The sequence below is a fragment of the Empidonax traillii genome, unplaced genomic scaffold (assembly GCF_003031625.1).
Source record: "Empidonax traillii isolate 1590-97213 ecotype Southwest subspecies unplaced genomic scaffold, ASM303162v1 scaffold1015:size517714, whole genome shotgun sequence".
NCBI classification, from domain to species: Eukaryota; Metazoa; Chordata; class Aves; order Passeriformes; family Tyrannidae; genus Empidonax; species Empidonax traillii.
Window position 1 is genome coordinate 300,137 of NW_020956208.1, and position 22,411 is coordinate 322,547.

The 22,411-nt window shown below is 49.9% G+C and overlaps 1 protein-coding gene across 4 annotated transcripts in view; it reads right to left on the reverse strand.

Moving 5' to 3' along the window:
• RPTOR (regulatory associated protein of MTOR complex 1) overlaps positions 1-22,411 on the reverse strand; it is a 98,629-nt gene that overhangs the window by 38,299 nt on the left and 37,919 nt on the right. For all 4 annotated transcript variants that reach the window (XM_027904137.1, XM_027904140.1, XM_027904139.1 and 1 more), the window contains exons 8-17: positions 20,506-20,606; positions 19,445-19,589; positions 12,811-12,886; positions 10,468-10,569; positions 6,969-7,052; positions 5,354-5,464; positions 3,333-3,407; positions 2,724-2,789; positions 1,945-2,136; positions 761-901 (exon numbers count right to left, since the gene is read on the reverse strand). In XM_027904137.1, the coding sequence (XP_027759938.1) occupies positions 761-901; positions 1,945-2,136; positions 2,724-2,789; positions 3,333-3,407; positions 5,354-5,464; positions 6,969-7,052; positions 10,468-10,569; positions 12,811-12,886; positions 19,445-19,589; positions 20,506-20,606 (1,093 nt within the window). The remainder of the gene's footprint in view (positions 1-760; positions 902-1,944; positions 2,137-2,723; positions 2,790-3,332; positions 3,408-5,353; positions 5,465-6,968; positions 7,053-10,467; positions 10,570-12,810; positions 12,887-19,444; positions 19,590-20,505; positions 20,607-22,411) is intronic.

Below are 22,411 nucleotides of genomic sequence, written 5' to 3' on the forward strand. Positions count from 1 at the left end.
ATCAGACCGGTGATCAGCAGAAAAGCACCCCAGCAAGCATTCTCAGTGTTTTGTGCACCTGAGAAGACTCTAGCGTAATTGCTCTCCTTCCTTATCCCTGTCTCCACACTCTCTTTAAATTAAAAAAACCCCAGGATACAAACATTCCCACAACCTCCTGAGATGATCCCTCCTCTTCCAGACATTTAGTGGAATAGCTGATACTGTTAACCCACAGAAACAGTTAGATCTGAACAGCCTTGTCCCCACGTGGACACTGACACACTGCACCTGCATCACTCCTGTCAGGGGCTCCTGGGAGTGCAGGGAAAAGGAAACGTTGCAATATTTGTGCTGACAAAGGGTATGTGGATACAGCAGCACCCCTGGACACTGCTGGATAGAGCCCTGAGCGTGCAGCCTTCGGCCTCAGCACTGGGCTGATGCTGCTCATCACTTGTGCTGACACCTCTCTGCAGAAGCTGAAGGTGAAGACTCCATGGCTGTTCCATCCCTGGAAGTGTCCAAGGCCAGGTTGGACGGGGCTTGGAGCAACCTGGGCTGGTGGAAGGTGTCCCTGCCAGGGCAGGGGGTGGCACTGGCTGAGCTTTACAGTCCCTCCCAACCCAAAGCACTCTGGGATTCGATGATGATTCTGTGATGTACCAGACCCTTCCAAGGGGGAGAAATTCCCTGGAAAGCCTCTGAAAGGCAGCCTGCACTGGCAGGCCCAGGGCAGGGAGGGCTCCAGGCCCAGGGCAGGGCTCCAGCCAGGCCGTACCTTGCGGACCATGGGGCTGCCGTCATTGATGAGCTGGGCCAGCATCATGGCCACGTTGTGGTCGATGGTGGTGGAGTGATCCGTGCGCTCCGCAGAGTTCCCCACAAACGTCCCCAGGGCAAAGACTGCGGCACAGCGGACCTGGACATACAAACAGCCGTTACCCACTTCCTCACCTGCCGGTGGGATTTACTGTGTCCCCACAAAGGGCGTCTCTGGGAACCTGAACCACGGTGCCAGGTGAACAGGGAGGGTCACAGGGAGGCCCACGGAGAGCCACAGCCCAGGCAGCCTCAGCAAAGCGCTGAGTTTTAGGTATTCACAGACACGGGATATATTTAATTTCCCAGGACACTTGGTGACCTTCCCATGGGTGATTCTTCCAGTTGCATTGCCTTGAATATTAATTAGTGGGAATAAGGTAAACACAGAGTTCCTGCTGGGACGTGAATCTTTAATGGGAGCGCCGACTACAGTCTTCAAATATGGGCTCATAGGAATGCAGAAGATGAAGGGAAAAGAGGAGGAAAATCAGGGAAAACTTTGGACAAGCCCACCCCACCTCTGCAGAAACACTGCTCACAATGTGGGGAGAATGGAGCCAGAGACAGGAGGTGGAGGATGAAGGACAGGCTGAATGGGGAGGGGCATCTCATCTTTAATCTCTGCACATTATCAGAGGTGTTTAGCTCAGCTCCCTTCTCCCATGTGTGCTGTCACCTCCCTGGGCTCTGAGGGGCTCAGCACAGTCCCTTCTCTTGGGGACAGTGTCACAAAGGTAAAACACGTCCAACTAAAGGTGGATTTTCACACATGGCAGTGGGAGAACAGTTTTCACATTTGGGCAAAAAGACTAAAGGGTTTTCTGCAACACGCAGTGAGTTTTGGGATCACAATCTGATTTTAATAGTGTGATATGCGAGGAAGCAAAAAATGTGGCTTTTCCCAACTCCAGTGCCCAGATCTCAGGATGCTGGGGCTGTAGGAACTTCCCCTGCGTTTCTTTGGATGCTCCTCTTGCAGGGCTTATTCCATTTGCACTGCCTTGAAGAAACAGCAACAAGATCTTTCTCTGAACCAGACACAAACATAAAGCTCTCAAAGGCCCTGGTTCACAGGAATTTCTGTCCTCTGCCAGAATTTGCCAATTCAGATGGTGTTTACTGTAAAAGCTGGATTTTTACCTCTGGGATTGGGTCGGAGAGGAGGCTGTAGAGCTTCTCATGAGCGCTGTCTCTCACCCCACACCACCTGGCTGAGTCAAAGTTCTGCCAAATCCGTCCCAGACAAATGGCCACCCAGTGCCTGAGGAGCGGGTGGGGGTCGTTCAGCTGCTCCAGGCAGATCGCAATCAGGTTTCCCTGGAGGCAAGCTTCCTACAAAACAAACCAAGCCAGTTACTTGGGCTGACAGCTCCCCACCTCATCCCCACAAAACAAGACTATTTCTGAAAGACACAGAAAATCACAGGAAAATAATCATTCACTGGTCCCATTTGGCAGCAGGGTGAAGGGAAGGGCAGATACATGCTACTAGAGCTGGTTAAATAGCTGAGCATTTGAAATGTTTCCTGTAAGGCATAAAGCCTGTTTTTCCCTCATTGGAAGTGTTCCTAGCACCTGTGAGAGCCCCAGGGTTTATGGCTGATTCCATAGACCATTCCCAGCCAGCACATTCCCACCTGACAGGACCAGGCACTGTTTCCTTCCCAACCTGCCAGGGGCTGCCCGGAGGGGTGGCTGTGGAGTGACTCGTGCCCTTACCCTCCACTGCCAGGTGCTTTGTCACACCTCCAGGCCAATTTTTCTTTTAATCCATGCAGAAATAACATAAAACAACCTCCTAGTTCAGTTTCCCAGTTCAGGGTTGGGCTGTAATGCAAGCCAAGACACTTTTATGGAGGTAAAGGCACAAGGCAGAGAGAGGCAGGAGAGACTGAAGGGAAAAGGCTGTTGGAACTCACCTGCCCAGTGTTGTAGTTGTTCACAATCACAGCCAGGATAAACGCTGTCATTGTCCTGTGTTCAGCCTGAAAACAACCCACAACTGAGGGTTACCTGGAGAACAGGGCAGGGAACAGCTACACCCCCTCCTGAAACGTGGCATTATTCCAAGTGCAGTTTGTGTCCCATTCAAAGAATGAGAGAGGAGAAAGAAAGCTGGAATTTTCTTGGCATCAGCCTGACACACCTGAGATGCTTCCCCAGCCTGGCCACACGATCCTCCCAGCCAGCCTGGCCCCTGCTCTGGGCAGGGCTCCCCACCACCCACTGCAGGAACCCAAACAACTGCTGCTGAGGGAACTGCCAAAGCTACAGGGCAATTCCCTGTCTCTGCAGCCTCCTGGAGCCCCCAGCTCCCACAGTTATCTGCTTAGAGAACTTTGTCTGTAAATCCTTGTTTGGTTTGGCTGCCTCTGTCACACTGGTGGGAGCACTGCTGACTCCCCAGTACAGCCCTGGCGTGGGGGGCAGCCCCACATCAGCACCAGAACAGAAGCTAAACAGAACAGATCAGCTAAAACAAGGTAAGAAATGCTACAGGAGTCTGAATAAATGTGACTTGTCCTTACTGGCATATAAGGATCTGCCAGAACCGAAAGGAAATACTTGTGTCCATTGTCCTTCACCAGGTCAGCCTGGCACGACTGAAAAAGAGACCAAGAAAACCACAATGAGAACTGCAACAAGCACGAATCTGCTCTTCCAGTGATGTACAAACGTTTCATGTCTCAAACGCTTTCTCAAATCTTGTTTTCGTCTGAGAAGCAAAATAAAGCTCAAACGCTTCCTGGGGGCTGCAACCAAACACCCCTGTGGGAATGGGCCGACAGGGAGGAGCAGGGAACCCTCTGCTACCCCCAAAGGGACACAAACAGCAGCTGGAAACGTGACCTCCTGCTCTGGGGAAGAGTTAAACAGGACATCTCTGTCCCACATTAAACCTCCACACAACCCAAACTGCAGAGCAGCTCCAGTGCCTTTCCAAGCCCCCCAGGAGCACAGGGCAGGTTTCCTGGCTGGGGTCAGCACATGGGTTTGCTGACACACCACTTCAGGCTTCAGGCTGACATACTGGGGTCACAGCAAAAGGATGGGCACCACCCAAGTGGAAATGCAAGGGAGAAGCAGTGACTTGGCAATGAGATCCCCTGTGAGTCGGCTCTGCCGTGTGCTCCCTGCCAGAGACACCACCATGCATCTTTTATCAGATGAGAAGGTGAAGGAGGGAACTAGCTGCTGAAAGGGGAGGGGTTGGCAAGGCAGAGATGCAAGAGAATAGTTTATTACTGAGGGGAGTGAGGCTGGTTTTGGCAGAGCAAAGAGCAGAGGGCCTGGATTGCTGCCAGGCTGCGACTACAAGAGGATTTCCTGCCTCCTGGGTCACTCTGCACACACCAGGCTTCCTCTTCCCCCTTTTTCTTCCTCAGTGTCATTGCTTTCTGTTTCTTCCACAAAACAATCCCTTGGCTTTAATGTAGGCACACAGACACCAGCAGAGGGGAGGCTGCCCAGCTTCACACTCGTTGACTGTGCTGCCTCTCCAGCCCAAATTCCTGAGGCTCAGGGGAGGGAAATGATGGCTCTAAAACCAGAACACTCACTCGACCCCTCCCTGCTCAGATCCTGTGAACAATATGGAATCCAGCACCACTGACACCTCCTCCTCCTCATAGAGTGAGCAGCTCCACTGTGAATAATAATACAACGTGACCAAAACAGGCTGCAGGCTTGGTGTGGAAGTTCAGAACGTACAGAAAATACTCTATTTGCAAGAAACAGGAGCTGCTGCCTCTCCCCTCCTTGGCAGTGCCCATGGCCCTTCCCTGGGGAAGCTGCCCCCTCCTCCCTTCCCACTCCCACCGTGTGTTGGTGGAGTCAGTGAGTGAAACAGCAGAAAAAAACCCCAAACACACCATTTAAGAGTATTTTTTCTGTTTTGCTGTAAAGCAAAGCCTGCAAATGAGCAAGGCAACAACAGAGCATGGGAGGCAGTGTGTGAGGGGGCAGGAGGGATGAGAGCCCTCTTGGAGGGGAGGACAATAGGACACCAGGGGGGAATCACACCTGAGCCTCCTGCCATGAACCTGGGGCTGAGGCACCAGCCTCGGGTGCATCAGAAATGAGCTTTTCAAGAATAGCTCTAAGATGAATAGTTTTCATTTTCCTTGCTTTCCAAAATCCTCTTAGGATGTTAATGAAAATATAGTTATAAAACTAAACCTGACAATGCTGGATCAACAGAGGGGAAAACTTCAACAAATTCAGTGCTATTCTCTACACTGAAATGGAGGAGATATGCAAAAACAACCCCCCAAATAGGAAAGATCCAACATTCACAAGCAGTTCAGACATTCTATATGGGCTTATAATTGTGCCTGAATTAATGTGTGCGCCTCTCCTAATATTTTTATTGTGCTCAACTAATTGCACCCACAAACCATAGAGCCGTATATACAATTATATAAATTTATCTGCAGTTACTTACCTGCTTAATTATTTATTTTAAACCCCACCAACTACAGCTCTGGCTGAGGCCATTCTTAAAAAAAAAGGCACATTGCCGAAACCCCAAAGAACCAGGAGCGCTTACACTGTCCACTGCCAGGATTTTGGCCCAGATGAAGACAAGGAGCGGTCGCAGCTCACGGGCTGAACTCTGAAGCAGCTTCAGCACATACGGGAAAATGCCAACAGAGAGGGCCTGGGAGGCAGAGAGAAGAGCAAACCCTCATGAGCAACACCCCTGTGAACAAACCCCATGAACAGACCCCCATGAGCAACACCCCTGTGAACAAACCCCCATGAACAGACCCCCATGAGCAACACCCCTGTGAACAAACCCCATGAACAGACCCCCGTAGGCAGCTCAGCCCTGAGGGCCGAACACAACGCGCTGCCAGGACGCAGCATCTCTACTGACACAGCTGAGAAATCCGGTAGAAAAAAATTTCCCACATTTCTAGTAAAGAGGGGATCCCTGTGTGTTTGTTGCTCATTTTAATCTTGAATGTCACCAGATATTTCCAGACTCATCTGGTCCATGGAGACTCCGAGCTAATCCAGCACCAGCTTTCACTCCTTCCAGCCTGGGCTATTTTGTGCTTCCCAATCTGCTCACTCCCCTCAGCTGGGGCCGTTTGCTCTCTCCAAACACGCTGCAAAAGCTCCACAATTCCAGCCTCCCCACTGGAAATGAACAGGTGTCTCCTCACACAGACTTATAGCAAGCCTTTTCCATGGGATCAGAGACCACTGCCAGGAGAGCAGGGAACACAGGAAAGCCCTGAGGATCCCTGTGAGTGCTGACAGCCTTCCCAAAGCTCAGTGTAGAGGGAATGTGTGGTGGGGGTTCAGGGTGAGCAGCCCCCCAGCCTGGGGGCAGCTGGGCATGGCCCTGACATGGCCAGTGAGGGCATAACACACATCCCAGCCAGAGCAAAGGCCCCTGTGCTGACCTCAGCTACGTCCTGATCCTCACAGAATCTGACAGTCCAGAGGTTTCAACATCCCTTAACACACACTGTCCTCCCAAGCTGCCTGTGCCTCCAGCCTCCCTCTGTAGAAGGGACTCTTGGCTGAGACGAAGGAGGGAGATAAAGAAAGCCACTAAAAAGTCCCATCATTGAGCTGCTCCACGACCAGCTGGTGCTTCATCTTCACTTTTATCAACCAACAGCTCCATTTACAGGAGTGTTTTAAACTGTGCCTCTGTTAAATTCTTATTTATGTTCCACACTGTGCTGCCACTTCCCAAACTGCAGAATGCAGCCGCTGCCTGCTCAGAAGAGCTTGTAAAATCCAGAGACCAAATAGATAAAGAAAGAGAAGAAAGTGATGCAGACAGTAAGCTGAGAAAACAGAAAAAAAAAGTGTATGCCTTTTTGGGCTATTCATTTTACATGACAAACCTTACTCGTCCTGGTTATTTCCTCCTGGTTTGCCCCTTACACTATTTTACACTAAACTATTCCCAAGGAACTCCTCTTCACTGTAATGGAAATGAACATGGAAATGAATTTGATTAATAAAACCATTGTTCTTGTTGGGATACTTGCTGCATTTCCCACACATGAACACACAAAACTGCTCATTTGTCAAATCTGTGGATTATCCTCCACATATTCCTTCCCTAAATCACCATCTGTATTTATCACCCCTGCTGAGACAAACCAGAATTTACAAGCCCACGTGCAGCACCCACGCACCAAACTGACAGCCCAGGGACCCAGGTCCAGGAACCTTCCCAGCAGATCCAGAGCTCGCAGCCGATGTACCTGGCTCAGCAGCACCTGCAGAGGAGAGGGAGAAGGGATATTGGACTGAGAGCAAATCCCTGTGCCTGCAGAGCACACGGGAGGGACCTTGGGATGGTTACAGCGCTTGGAACAGCACGGTCTGAATGAAAAGCTGAAGGACAAAGCCTGGCTGTGAGAGCCTGGCCAGCCAGGGGTTACAGTTCCCTCCTGGAGCTGCTCCTGGCACAGAGGGGAGCAATCCCTCTGGATTCCAGCCTGCCTTTCCCAGCAGAGCAGGAACGGGATGGCACCTGCAGCAGGATCCAAAGGGGAGCGACAGCCCAGCCTCCCACTCTCCAAACAGCTCAGGAGCACAAGAAGAGGCTTTGCTTTCCTTGGCAAATCAATATTGGAGACTTAAGAGGGAGCAAAAGGTCACATTAGTCGTTAATAAAAATCTCATTAAAACAGAGTCTGACAACGCTAATGAGGTGGTGGTTTACTGGCTTATACCTACCCTGGTGTGAAATATTAACAGATAGACTTGCAGTTCTTAATCTCCTTAACAGATGTAAGATATTGGAATGCAACATTTAATCCTTGGTTTAAATTGAGGAGCATCTCTCAGATGGATCTCGGGGAAAGAAGCTCCTTGATTTACCTCCCCAATTCCATCCCCTTCTCAGTGTTTTTCCACGTTGCATATTGAAATTAAATTATTTTTCATGTGTAACATTGAAGAATAACTAAATTACTTGGCTCATGTCTCACACTGTGGGTGACTGCTACTGGATACTGAAGTAGTGCAGGAAAAGTCCAGAAAAAACAGGAGGATGTGATAACTACTCCAACATTTCACTCTGAGTGTCTGAGCTCGGATGTCAGGACAGGTCATAAGAGAAAGGATTTTGGTCATCCTGCCCTAGTTGGCACCAGCCTATCCCATAAACCAGCCCAGGAACAACAGGAGCAGCTGTTTGTGATTAAAGCAGTAAGAGAAACCAGGGCAGGTGGAGGCTGGGGCAGGGCTGGGACAGCAGCAGGACCTGGCAGGGACAGGGTGCTCAGATCCACACGGCTGCTATCCTGACCCGCAGAAAAGCCAAGGAAATCCACGAATTCTGTCATAGCTGGGCAAAGAAATTCATCTAATTGAAAAGGTTTTCCAGGTGAGGATACAAATCCCAGCTCCACACTGCTGGCATCCCACAAGAACATTCCACCAAAGCAAACCGTGTCTGCTTTGAAAAGCTCAGTTTCCTCATTGTCCAACCCAAACAAAGGCCTCCCTCTCGCAGGACTCCCCATTCCCACTTCCCCAGCTGATCCGCACAATAACCTGCAGCCTGAACTGACGGCAGTCCCAGAGCCCTGGGTGAGGATGTGGGGATGACACAGCTCCTGACCTTTGAGTGAATAACAGCAGTGCCTGGCTGAGCCCCCAGCACACACAGCCCTGCGTCACAGCTGCCCTGACATCCCTCCAGCGTCACTCCCAAACACAAATGGGCAAACCAACTGCAGCCACCCGTGAGCCAGAGATCAACCAGGGCACAGCGGGGTAACTCAGAACTAACAGTCCATATTCCAGCAGGAACCTCCCAACAAAGGCAGGATGGGAGAAGGGACCTGCAGAGTGATCTCCACAGGCCCTCTGTGGGGGACAAGCTCTTGTCCACGAGCACGGGAGATCACGTGGAGCAGGAATCTCCACAGGGATCGAGCACCTGGGACTCAGGCCTGGCCAGGCTGTGTGTGCTGACTGCTCTCTGAGGGCTTCTCTCCTCTCTGCACCAGGAAACCTCCCGTGCCCAACCTGCCCCATGCACAGCAAGAATTCCAAGTGGAAAGCAGCTTCTTGAAGTCTATTAATTGAAAGGCCATTAACAAAGGGCCATTTCCCTGTCCTTGGTAAACCCAGGCTCTGCGTGGCTGGTACCATGGCTTGGGCACTCAACACCTCCTCCTCTTGGGGCACACAGAATCACAGAATGGTTTGGTGGGAAGGGACCTTAATGCCCATCCCATCCCACCCCCTGCCATGGGCAGGGACACCTTCCACCAGCCCAGGTTGCTCCAAGCCCCGTCCAACCTGGCCTTGGGCACTTCCAGGGATGGGGCAGCCACAGCTTCTCTGGGCAACCTGTGCCAGGGCCTCACCAGCCTCAGTCTAAAATGGGAACACAGAATCAGCCTTTGTCAGGTGACAGCAGCGGGGTCTGAGCATTCCCACGGGGTCAAAGCCAAGAGACACCAAGAAGGGTCTGTAACTCACTCCCCTCCCTCTCTGCCTCAGCTGGTCCCTAAGTATCTCAGACCTGTTAACAACCAATCTGATTCCACTGTACAATTAATATTCTATAATTGTAACAATAATTACGCTGTCCCAGCTTGTTTTTGCTCCAGGCAGGAAAGCAGGTTCCTTTGCCAAGTGACCTCCCAATTTCACTGCAGAGTTTTGCTGCCTGCAGAGCCCGCTGGTGCCAAACAATCCATTGGAAAGCAGCAAAGTTGGAGCTGGAGCAGAAGCCTGCCTGCTCCCATCACAGTGACAGAGACAAACCACACTTCTCCACATCTACATCATCTCTCAAGGCTTGGGAGGCTCAGGAAATTAAAGTTTGGTCTTGCAGAGATGGATGGTGCTGTCAGTGACAGATCCAGCTGGCAGCTGACAGGGAAGGAGAGTCTCCCCACAGACCCTTTCAGAAGGGACCGGGACCACAGTCCTTTCATCAGAAAGATTTTGAATTCTGCTGTTGGTAGAGCAGAGCCCACAGGCACCTGGGCCAGGGTTTGTATTTCTGTCAGTGCGAACTGCAGGGGAGGAGAGGCCAGAGCAGGTGACAGATAACAACTGCAATGTGGGCCTTGCCACAAAGCATCGGCTGAAACACCACGTTCTGCTTCTCCTGGATTTACTTCTCCTTTAAACATGTGAACTTTGTTTTGTCTGAGCAAAGCCTACCAGGACTCTACATTCCTCCAGGCACAGTCTTCAGAGACTTGTTTCTATGTCCTTGCAGCAAAATTTCAGCCCCACATTAAAGGGAACACTTCCCAGGCTGTACCAGATGGATAAAGGAGCCATTTCCACACTATTTACGCTGCAGTAACTTCCGCTCTCTGAAAACAGGGAGAAGATTAAAAGTCTCTGCCTGACAGAGCTGGGATACAGAGGAGATGCCATAGGAGAGACCACAAAGACGTGCTGCTCTGAGAGAGTCAGTGTCTCCAGAGCAACGGGGAGGCAGCAGAGCCAACACTGCTGCACGTGGGCTGGAGTGGGAGCTTGGCCCAGCAGGAGCCAAGGGAGGGGGCTGCACAGGTCTAATGGACGTGCAACCAGCTCTAACTCATCCTGGAGAAGCCCATGGAATTTATGTTCCCAAAGGCCATCGTGCTGGCTGCCCAGCGCTGAGCGGGCAGGGGAGGCACAGACAGGGAGAGGCAGGGACCTGGTGCTCACCTGCAGCACGATGGGCAGCTGCTCCGGGGGGTTGCGGTTCTCCACACCCATGGTCAGCCACACCTGGAACGCCGTGAGCTGCTCCGCGAAGAAGGGGCTGTGCTGCGGAGCAAGAACAGCAACGCGGGTTCAGGTGAAAATCCAGCAGGGAAGCAAAGAGTTTTGGACTTCACTGACCTCCAAAAACCACTCCTTGGAACTGACGTGTTTGTTTGGCAGCTTTTAAATGTACGTGAGCTTCCCAATATAATTCCCTTCAAATATCCCTTTATGTAAGTGTTTGGAAGAAAGGAGGAGGAAAGAGCAGAGAAAACAGGAAAAGTTATCACAAGAGGTCTTAGGAAAAGGGGGCTGATGTCTCCTCAGGAGGAGCAGACAGAACAGTGGTGGATTTCTCTGCTCTGCAGAGGCAGTTTCACTCCTGCAGCAGCACTCGGAGCTGCCTCTGCCCAGGCCGGAGACACCATCCAAGAGCAATGAAAATAAACTCCTTGTGCCATCCATCTCCCTGAGCACGTGGTACGAGCTCTGGGTGAGAACGGACTGACCACAGCACACAGCGGCTTCCAGGCAGGAATGCACAAGGAAACAGAAATCAATGGGGAAGAAAGGAGTGAAGAGGTGAAGGAGAGGGAGCAAACCAATTCAAACACACCCCTTGCAGGAGCACCATGACCCCCTAGGCCCCTCTCCATCAGGTTATTGTATTTTCCAGGTCTGACCAGGCAAGAACACCTCGGGAACAGGCAGGAGTCAGACACGTGTGGTGTGTGATGTGCTGCTGAGACAGAACAGCCTGGAGAGGCTGTCAATGGATTTATCCAGGTCAGGCTGGACTCTCAGCCCCCAGAAGGGAGGGAATGGAGGGGCAGCAGCAACCCTGTGCCTCACCTGGCCCAGACATCCATCCCAGCTCTGCCACGGGGTTGTGAACGGGCTGGCACTGCCCTCAGTGCCTCCAGCCCTTTCCTCCTGCCTGGCCAGTGCCAGCCAACCTCTGCTGAGCCACTACACTTTGCACCAGGCAGAAATCCAGGGGGTTGAGGACAAAGCGTTGGTTAGAACACAGGGAACAGATCAGAGGTGTGCGTTTGTCTGTCTGCTCCAGCCCCTGTCACAGGGGTGAGCCCTCCACTCCCTCCCAAACAACAGCCAGGATTCCCACGGCTGTGAGTGTCTCACAGGGAGTTCCCAGGGGAATGTCTGTCCCTCTGTGCAGAGCAGGCACAAACCCCCCAGTGTTTCTGACACTGGCTGTGAAGTGGAAGCAGAAGGAATGGCTCAGAAGAGCCCTGAGCCTGCCTTTGTCCAGTGCCCGGCCTGGCTTGAAATCCGGCCCCGTTCCGGCTGCCGGCCCTGGGAGCACACTGATGGCTCAGCCCACCTCAATTCCAGCCAGAACACACAACAAACTGCATTTGTCAGGCTTCAGAACCTGCCTGCAAATTGTTCCCATCCTGCCCTGAATCGATCTCCAGCTGAGAACAACTGTGTCTTGTGTCTGATCTTGTGTCTGATCCCCAGCAAGTCTGTGCTTCCTCTCACCCCAAAATACTCAGAAATCTGCTGAATTTCAGCTCATTTGACAGAGAATGTCCAGGTGAGGGTTAGCACTAATATAAAAGCCCCCACTGACACTGTTAGAGGCCTGAAATAAAAACGAACATAAGCCAGGGGAAGAAAAATCATATTTTTTGCATTTTAAAACACAGCACATACAGTGAGGAAAGCAAGGGGTGGGAGGATAAAGGCCTCAGGGCATCCTGATCAACCCCCAGCCTGGCAGGAGCCCACAGTTCTCCTCCTGCACTCGAGGCTTTGGAGACAACCTGCAATTACAGCCAGAAAAGCTTTGGAAGTTTGGTAACCCAAACGAAATGCAAGAATGTTACTGAGAATTAGAAAGGCAACAGGGTGGAACAGCTACCTGAGATTGTACAATCACTATTTGAAGGTTTCAGCTCATGAAACGTCAAAGGAATATCAAGAAAACCCATTCTGAATAGAGGAATTTAAGCCAAATATAACACTAAAAATTTTACTTTTCTGCTCTCCCAGTTAAATAAAGCAAAAAACCCCCAGTGACTCCTCTCAGTGACATTGTGCTTAGGAGAACTCTCTGAACACACCCTCAACCTCTATTTCATGCTTATTTGAAAGGAACTCTACTAAGAGATAATTTTCACATTTAAGCCTTTCGTACAAAAAATTGTGCTGCATGTTCTTTCTAAAAGTGTAAACCCTGAAACTGCAACAATTCAAGGCCCAGCAGGCAGAAGTGACGCGCTGGACCCAGATGTTGGACAGGGGGCTGAACTGGGCCCAGGACACCCCCCAACTTACCCTGAAGGCAGTTCCTTCCTCGATAATTGTAGGTAACTGGGAAAGGCAAATGTCAACAGCCAGGTCCCAGGCTTGCCTGGAGGACAGGGTGAGAGAGGGAAGAGAAGGAATTACAAGTTATCCACAAGGAATAGCAAGGGAAATTTAAATTCTGATCATATAGGGATGTGGACAAAGCAGTGTTGTCTGACTGGCTTAGATGTGCTTGGTATTTCTCAAAAAGCAGCAATAACATGGGCACAATTCAGAAAAGCAGGGAGAAGCTCTAGTCCAGCACTGGATGAGTTCACAGAGGTTCCCAGGAATCGATGCTCTCTGCGCTGGAGAAAGGAGCCTGAGTGAGCTGAAGCCTTATTACACACCTGTCCTCATCCCAAACCGGATGGCACTTCCTTCCTAAACTGAAAAATGAACTTAATCCTGGATTAGCTCCAAGCCAGGATTAAGTTCTCACCTCCACGTGCACCCAGCCCTCGCCTGCCCTGCATTCCAGCCACATGCAGCAGCTCAGGAAGCTCCATCCCTGCTGAGCAGCCCCTCAGCTCATGGATACACCCCCACACTCGTGCTCCTTCCCCTCCTGGGCACAGACACTGTCCCTGTGTGTCCCTGCACTGCTGGGAAGGGAACTGAGCTCTGCATGACTCACCCCAAGCATGGAGGGATGGACAGCACACCAGAAAAAGAGAAAAGACCTAAATAGTTCCATTTTTACACTTATCTACTGCACCACTGGGGGCTGAAGTATGGAATCACCGACTCATGGAACTGTTTGGGTTGCAAGGGACCTTCCAGCCCATCCCATTCCACCCCCTGCCATGGACAGGGACACCTTCCACAAGGCCAGGGTGCCTCAAGCCCCGTCCAACCTGGCCTTGGACACTTGCAGGGCTGGGGCAGCCACAGCTCTGAGCAGTTGTGACTTAGGACATTCCAGTGTTTCAGCTCCAGCAGTGTGTCAGTCACGTGTGGTCACCAAAAGAACCTTTTGTGGCTGATTCAGTGCAAAGCAAAGGTGCCAACAGGCTGCTTCCCCGTGCTCACAGAGCGAAATAAATGCCTTTGGTCTCCAAAGTTCCTCAGACACCTCTGAAATAGTGAAACAGCTACTTTTCACCCCAGAAACGATTTCCCCTACTCTGCCCATAGATGTTCCATGCACTTTTCATTCAGCACATGAATTTATGCACTCTGAAGGGCTAAGTTAAACCCCCCACCCACGGGGTTTCTTCCAGAAAAGAAAGATTTCCTCTCCAGACACATTTGCTCTTCCATGGCTTGTGGCATCCTGTGTTAACATCAATAGCCAAAGCCATTTTTCTTCTCCTCGCAACGTCTGCAGACACGAGGCCGTGGGTGATAATCAATACTCTGCATTTTAGTCACCAGCTCTAATAACTCCTTAAATCACCCTGTTTTGAGTCAAACAAACCTTCCATCAGACCCACTGCCGAGCGGATCTATCCCATCAGCACAACTGGGAGCTGTTCTCAACCAAAACCAATCTCTCCAATTAACGGAAAAATAAATTCTAAGGCTCTTGCATTTTTTTTTTCCACGGACTCAGGAGCTGCAGCTTGGTTTGGCTGCCCCAGGCCTTGTCCCTCAGCCTCCCACTCTCACCTTCCGCTTGAACACGTGCTGCCAATATAATTAAGAGCTAATCAAAGCACGGGCAGAAAATGCTTCCCACGAGCTCCATACAGACCCAGGCTGGAGACAAAATGTTTACACAGAGCTCAGGAGAGGTGTTTCTCCTGCTTGAGGCAAAGGCAATTAGTGCAAATAGAAAGACAATTTTACGTCAAGCGAAGGCGTATTTCCCGAGTTTCAGGATTCTTGGAGGAATGGGCAAAACACCTAAAGAAATTCTCTGCAGCACTACAAAAATGTCAATCCTCAGGGCCTTTGAGAGAGGTTTTACTACGCAGGAAGAAAATGGTTTAGAGATCAGAGACAACTGGTCTGGTTTTGGCTGCCTGTAAAAGGATTCTTTGCAGGTCATCACACTGCAGACGCACAGCACTAAGATGCTGAGCTCCTCACAGTAATTTTAGGTAATCAGCACTAATGCTGCTACAAAAATGTCCAAAGCAACCCCCTGAGAGCTAATCTCAAGGGTTTTAAGTGTTATCAGAAAGAACAAACAAAAAAATTCAAACAGAGATTTTGGTAGATTAAAACAAAATCTCTTTTTTACCCTTCTGAAAGCAGGCTGTGAAAAGCCAGGGGAGACACACGGCCAAGGCCACTCAGAGTCCTCAAACCCTCACCAGTGCTGGCCAACGTCACCCAAACCTCCTCAGCCTTCAAAAGAGAAACCTTCAACATGAAATCATAACGCTCCTGCTCCCCACAGCTGAGAGCTGCTGATCAGCATCCACTGTGGAAGAGGCTCCACTCCAATCAAACACTTCAGATGATTCTCCAGCCCTTTCAGATTTCCTTAACACATCATTTCTGTTCTCTCTGTGGGAAACACAAACCCTCCCACCCAACAAGACACCAGAAAACAGGTTTGCCTGAGGTAAAGCTCCTCCATTCCCAGCCACTGGAACAGCTACTCCTCTCTTCAGGTTGCACACAGGTAACTCACTGCGCTGGCATTAAACAGGGGTTACAATAATTAAGATTCAAAGCAAGCCCTCAGTCAATGGGAAGGGACTAAACCACAGAGGTGGGGAGAGAAAGGGAAGGGAAAACAGTCATTACAGTCCCGGTGACAGTCAGGGCTGTGGTGGGGAGGAGGAGCAGTGACTGACAGCTGCAATATCCCAGAGGGAATGGAAAGGTGGGCACACGGTAGATGTGCTGCCTGAACTCCTGTCACAGCTTAGCACACAAACAGGAGGTAAATTAGGGAGCGGCAGGGAACCAGGATGGGGGTGTTGCATCCCACAGGTGATTTATGGAAGCCAACCCAGAGATCTCTGCATCCCCCTTTGCACAGATTGCTGTCTGGAAACGGCTCTGGATGATTTGTTTACACTACACTGGGTACAAAAAGGGCTCAGTGATCCCTCAGCATCATTCTTTCCTCCCTCCTCACTGTGCTCTTCCAGTACCCCAGACCCTCCATAGGGATAAGGCAACACTTAGTTTCCTGGAAGAGCTGCAAAGTTTGGGCTTCGAGCAGAGAACAGAAGGCAGAGAGTCCCAGCTCTGCTCAGGGACTGGTTTATTGCCCAAACCCACGACTTGCCAGGCGATGGAAACCCCCAGAAACACTCGAACAGCAGAAATTCAGCCCCATTAGAGCTGTGTGTGTCTGTCTGCACCCACGGGTACCTTGAGCTGGCAGCTCGTGGAGGCACATTTTCTTACACACATTTTCTGAGCTGAGTCAATGTCTAATGCTTTTAACTCTCATGTCCCTTTTTTTTTATAATGTATTCTTGACATCTTTTAACACTCTCCTTTCCTCTGGGAATCGTGTGTGCTGCACTGCACACAGTACCAGGGAAAAGGAGTGTTTCTGACTGGGACAGCCACGCTGAGGAGCAGCTGAAGGGAAGCTGAGGAGGCCACGTGCAGTCCTGGGGGTCAGGCCCAGGGCATCTCCTTGTTCTGAACTGTATTTCTGGAACCCTTACGTATCGCAAACTTTAGCAGGATGGTTGGACAAGACTTTTCATATTTGTTCTGCCTGTCAGTACAACTCCAGGACACGTCTGAGTGGATGTCCAGATCCCAGCCCGAGCTCACCTGCACTGCAGTGACCCTGTGACCTTCCTAAGCTGCTTTAGGACACAGCTGGGAAGCTGCTCAGACACAGCTATTTTTAAAAAACAGTTATTGCTATGAATATTTGGCACAACTCCGAAATCCTTGCCCTCTCCCAGCACATTCCCCTGCTCCAGGCACAACTTAGAGCTCAGGCTTTGCTATTTTTGTGCCACATTTCTCTCCATCGAACTCCCCATAGTCTGATAATGGGACTCACAGATGTTAAAACTAACACAAAGACACAAAAAAATCTGGTTACAAAGTAATCTGAGTTAATCTAATCCTTCAAACATCAAACAGTTCCAAATACCTCTTCAAACAGCCATTCGGGGGTAAATTGATGCTCAAGTGTAAGGAATTTTTTGCAGCATTGCTCCCACCACTTGCAGATCTTGATGTGGTAGCCAGGATTCGCTCCCCAAAACACTGCCTGACACGCTGGGGGTCAAAAATCCAGGAAAAGTCTCTATAAAGCAGCAGCCAGAAGCCCTTGCTGTATCATGCACCACACAATGATATGGACATCGGTTCACCATGATCATCACATCACTCTGTTGGAAGTTTCCATCCTTTCCAGCACCCCTGTGCCCAACCCTCCTGCCCTCATCACATCACCCAGTTCATCCAAACAGCAAAATGGGTTTGGAGGTTTCAGACTGGTGATCCATTAGGAAATTCCTGAATGGAAGGTGACTATTATTAGAAAACATTTAAGCGAGCCCTAAATTAGTTTCTAAATCTGTCCTTTCTGAAAGTTCCTAAGAACGCCCTGAGCCACCTCTGACGAACGTGGAATTGCCCCCTTTGCTGGATCTGCTTCCAACTGCACGTTTTTTTAGAGGACACTGAATAAAGTGTGTCAATTCTCTGCTCTGCTCCCTTGTTGTCTGCTTCACCAGTGCTTGGGATTCACAACAAAGAGAGCCCTGTGTGTGACTGTTCTTAAGGAATTTCTTCTGGTGAATCCTAAGAACCAGCACCAATGCCATTATCCTGTGGTGTGGCCTGAGGGGCTTCACAAAGGTGCTTCCAGCATCATCCTGCACCTTCTCAAAGGAACTCACAGCACCACTCTATGACTACAATATGAACAAGGCAGATGTGTTTCTGGACTCCAGGGTGCTGCCATGCAGCTCTGGGAGAGACACAGAACAGGATCCAGGTGTTCCCAGTTTCCTGCCTGTGGTTCAGCCCGTGGATGGCAACACCAACTCCAGGTCGTGTTCCCACAGGAAGCCAGAAATACAGGCCTTTAATAGGCTGGCAGTAAGAATGAATTATATTCCTGTAAGGGACAGAAAATACAGGGGTTTAATATGTTGGCAACAAGCAAGATATAAATAACTCCAGAAATTTACTGTCTTAATTTGAACATTCCTGCAACACCGTGTTCTGCCCTCCTGCAACTGGGAACTGCAGCTGATGGCTCGGGCTCTGCCTCATCCAGCAGCACCAGCAGCTCAAAGACACCACAGGAACTTGAGAGGCTTTTCCTGCTCTTCAGTTTTAAGTGTCCCAGTCCCTCATGTGACGCTGATAGAACAACTCACCCCACTTACAAATGACAAAAGCCATTTTCCTCGGAAGCTCCTGATCCAAAGCATCCAGGAACATCATTTGCCATGTTCAGCTGCCCAACTGCTGACAACTCCAGCCAAAGGCTCCCTGACTGCCTCCAGGATTTTCAATAATTAAAGCAGCTTTGTGGTCCCAGCAAATGCCTCCTCAGTGGCTGCCTGCACCTGCAAAGGCTCCTGGGGCTCCCTGCTGCCAGCCTGCCTCCATTCCCTACGGAAACCATGGAATCATGGAATGGGTTAACTTGGAAGGGGCCTTAAAACTCATCTTGTTCCACCCCCTGCCATGGGCAGGGACACCTTCCACTAGAACCAGGCTGCTCAGAGAGTTTGAACTCCGTGTTACACTCATCATTATCCCTTCATCCCTCCTCTACATTCATTTTCCTCCACATTTTTATGAAGGAAACATGAAAAGCATTCTGGAAAATGCAGGCAGGTTAAACCCCCTCAGCTACCTTTACCTGTCACTCTATCAGCCTTTAGCAAGGCTCTGTTCGCTCCCCCAGGGACCCCATCAGCCTCTCTGCACCAGTTCGTGCTTTGCCCAGTTTGGTGCTGCTCTATTAATCACACTGAGTAAGAAAATAAAAGTGAGCATTTTTGTTATTACTGTTATTATTATTATTTTTATTATGATTGTTCATGGGACATTTGTTTGATCGTCTGAACTACATTTAAGAGCATTTTGATAACTGTACCACCTCCATTTCCATTAATCATCTTAAAAGCAACAGTAAAAGTAGATGAACTCTGCAGCAAAAATTTCTTCTACTTCAGCAATGCAAGTTAAGGATCCTCCCCCAGGCCCTGGGCTCTTCCCACCCTGCACAATCCCAGGGGACCAGCTTTACTCTGGGAAAATAAAGGCAGCAGATGACCCATTTCTTTGGTATTCGGAGTGAAAGATGACATGGCTGGACTGAAGGTTCTGCACCACAGAATTACAGGATAATTAGGAATGCACAGAGCAGAAGCAGCTTTGGAGATGAGCATTAGGCTGCCACAAGCTGTTCCATTCCTGATCCACTGACCGAATCAGGGAAGCACTGCACAGATTTCAGCAGAATCATGGAAGGGTTTGGCTTGGAAGGGACCTTAAAGATCATCCCCTTCCACCCCCTGCCATGGGCAGGGACACCTTCCACCAGCCCAGGTTGCTCCAACCTGGCCTTGGATGCTTCCAGGGCTGGGGCAGCCACAGCTTCTCTGGGCAACCTGTGCCAGAGCCTGCCCACCCTCCCAGGCAGGAATTCCTTCCCAGGATCCCACATAACCCCGAGCAGTGACAGCCCTTGTGGCACAGCCCCCCAGTCCCTGCTGGCACTCACCACATGGCGTGCATGTAGGTGGGGGGGAGCCGGGGGCTGCTCACGGGGGTGCAGTTGTACGACCTCATGATCCTCTCAGCCAGGAGGAAGTTACGGAACAAACTGGCCACGAGCAGGTCCTGCCGGAAGAGCTTCTGGAAAAGATCTGCCGAGAGAGCGCAGGCATTACTGGCTACACGTCTGCAGCCCCCCGGGGAACATGCAAAAACGGTTTAAAACACACAGCCATGGCAACATTTTATTGCAGTAACAAGGAACCTTCATCAGTTTTGCAGTGAAGGATACACCAACTGTTCAATTCTGCCTTCGGAGCTCCCTCAGAGCATTGCAGCTCCTCTCCATTTCACATCAACACAATTAAACGCTTTCTACCTCAGGTTCTTTTTTGCCTTTTCTGGATAAAATCCCCCTTTTTGCTGTTTCACTTCAGCTCAGCCTGACTAAGTTTTTGGAAAATTACTGAGGGAGAACAGGACCTCTGTGTACTGTTTAATCAAGAACTATCCATCTGTTAACTGGCAGTTTGATGCGCTTATGAGAAGCCAAAATGAATCCTAGAAGATAGCAAATGTGCTCTCTTCTACAGGACAGAGAAGAATTGATGCTGTGTGAGCATTAGGAAGAGCAGAGTTGGAGAACTGTTTACAAATTTGGCTGCCTGTGCTCCAGAAGCACCAATTCAGAACAGGGGTAGAGAATGGGATGAAGTTACTCATGGGAAACACAACTGCCTTACCAAAAAAAGAGGAAAAAAACCCTTTATTTATGATAAGCCTGGAAGAAAACAGATTGCTCTTTGCAAATACAGTAAGAAAGAGAATTATTCAAGCTAAAACAATTGTGTTGGCACAGAGAAACCCCTTCTGGGCTCCAGCGATCAGGTTGCTGCAATGCTCTGGTAAAAGAAAAAATTAACCAGCTTTAAGATCAGGCCTGCTCTGTTCTCCCAATACGAGGGTTTCATTTTCCCCTTATTTCAGAGTCTCCTGTTTCTCAGGCTCTTCACCCCTCTGCTCTGCCTGAGCCTCTCCTGCTGTGCCCCCCTGCTTTCCCAGCCGTACCCCTGGGCAGGACGTTCCAGGCGATGGTGTCTGTGATCGCCGTGAAGATCCAGTTCAGCTCTCCCAGGGGGGTCCTCCTGTCGTTCAGCCTTCCAGGAATCCTACAGGGGCAGGGAAAACACCCAAATCAGCCTCCTAGGAAAAGCCACGTTTCTGAGATAGGCACATGCACACCCCTAAATCCTTCCAAGTGGGACCCAGAGATAAAGGGACTCTTTGCTGTAACATTTTCCTGCTACAGGAAGACTCCTCGAGGGGTAAATACAGACACAAAAGCCAAGCACTGTTAACAGACAGGGATCTGGGCACGGATCCGTGTCACAAGGCAGGGAGCAGTGGGCAGAGGAGATCCAGCCTCGCCTTGCGGAGACTGAAATGGGAATGTTTTGCCAAGTATTCCCATTCTGGCACTCATTTAGAAAGCGTCAAAACAGGACATACAGAATACAGAGGATGCAGAAACAGCTTTAAAAACTGAATGGGTGGCACAGAGTGAGAAATGTGAGGTCACCCTATGCACCCTACTGAGGAACAACGTGAACACTGGGGATAAGCACCTACAAGAGAAAGATCCTGGTGCCAACAAACACCTTATGCAAGCAGAGGAAGAAAGAAAGAAAGAGAGCACTTCCCATGAAAGGGAGGTGATTCAACCCTCATCTCTCAAAGGGTTGAGACACAGACACCTCAGGGGAGCACAAGCTGTGTGACCCAGTGACACTGTGCATGCAGCCTGAGACACACAGAAGGTCACAGAGGATGAACAAACGGTCTCCTCTAGGCTTCACATTTATTCTCCTCAGCATCAGCACCAGAGATATCAGAGACAACAGCCAGGCCAAAGCACAGTCAGTGAAGAACAGCAATGTTCCACCAGCAAACTTGTTCTTCCAGAGCCCAGGACTTTTTCTTTTGCATGCTGAAAAAAGCAATTAGAGTTTTTTTTGTCCCAGAGCTGAACAAACTTCTCATATGAGAAAAACCAGAGGACCTGATTTCTGTGATGGAAGAGCCCAAGCGACAGCCTGCTGTGACTGAGGATCAACACACACACCTAATGGAACACGTGTGTTCCTGTCCTGAGTTTCTGCCTTCATCCTGATCAGCTTTCCTAAATAAGCTTTTGAATGTTTATTTGTTCCTCATAAAAACAAAGACGTGAAAAAATGAAGAGAAAACCTCAACAAACTGAGACCAGCAGACTCAGTCCTGGGCTGCCTTATCAATAATCAGACATACAGTATAAAATACACAGCCTGGCACTCCCAACCACAGCTTTTCTCCTTGTGAGAAAGTTACAGGAACAGGATGAGAAAGTTTCCCAAACATGCACGAACACAGTAAGACATTTTATGGATTTAATCCTAATTTAACTAAACTTCCCTTCTGTAACAGATTATCAAATATTTAAAGTATCAACACAAACAGAGGAAGTTTCTCTGTGGCCACTCACTGCTGACATGCAGCAGCACCATTCCTGTGCAGGGTCAGATGCAGCACATTCCCTTGCATAAATACAGTTCTAAACCAGCTGGAAATTAACATCTTATAAAAAATTCCTGTCTGTCTCAGTATCAGAGGAAAAATATACATCTCTGTAGCAGTGTTTGCTAATGGATCCCCCGGAGCGAGCGCAGGGAACGCGAGGCCACACAGTGCTCTGGTGAGGATTCCCCGTCAATATTTGCATTGCAGAACACCCTCTGCAGCACAGCACAGCTCCCCAAGCCACGGGGTGGTGGTTGGAAACCAAAGGGATCCGGGCTGAGCCTCCCTGGGAAGACAAACACTTGGCTCACACCACGTGGTGCCAACTTCCAAGGCAGCTTTCAGACATCAGGAGGAATTTCTTCACTGAAAGGGTGGTGAGGTACTGGAAGGGGCTGCCCAGGGAGTCCCCACCCCT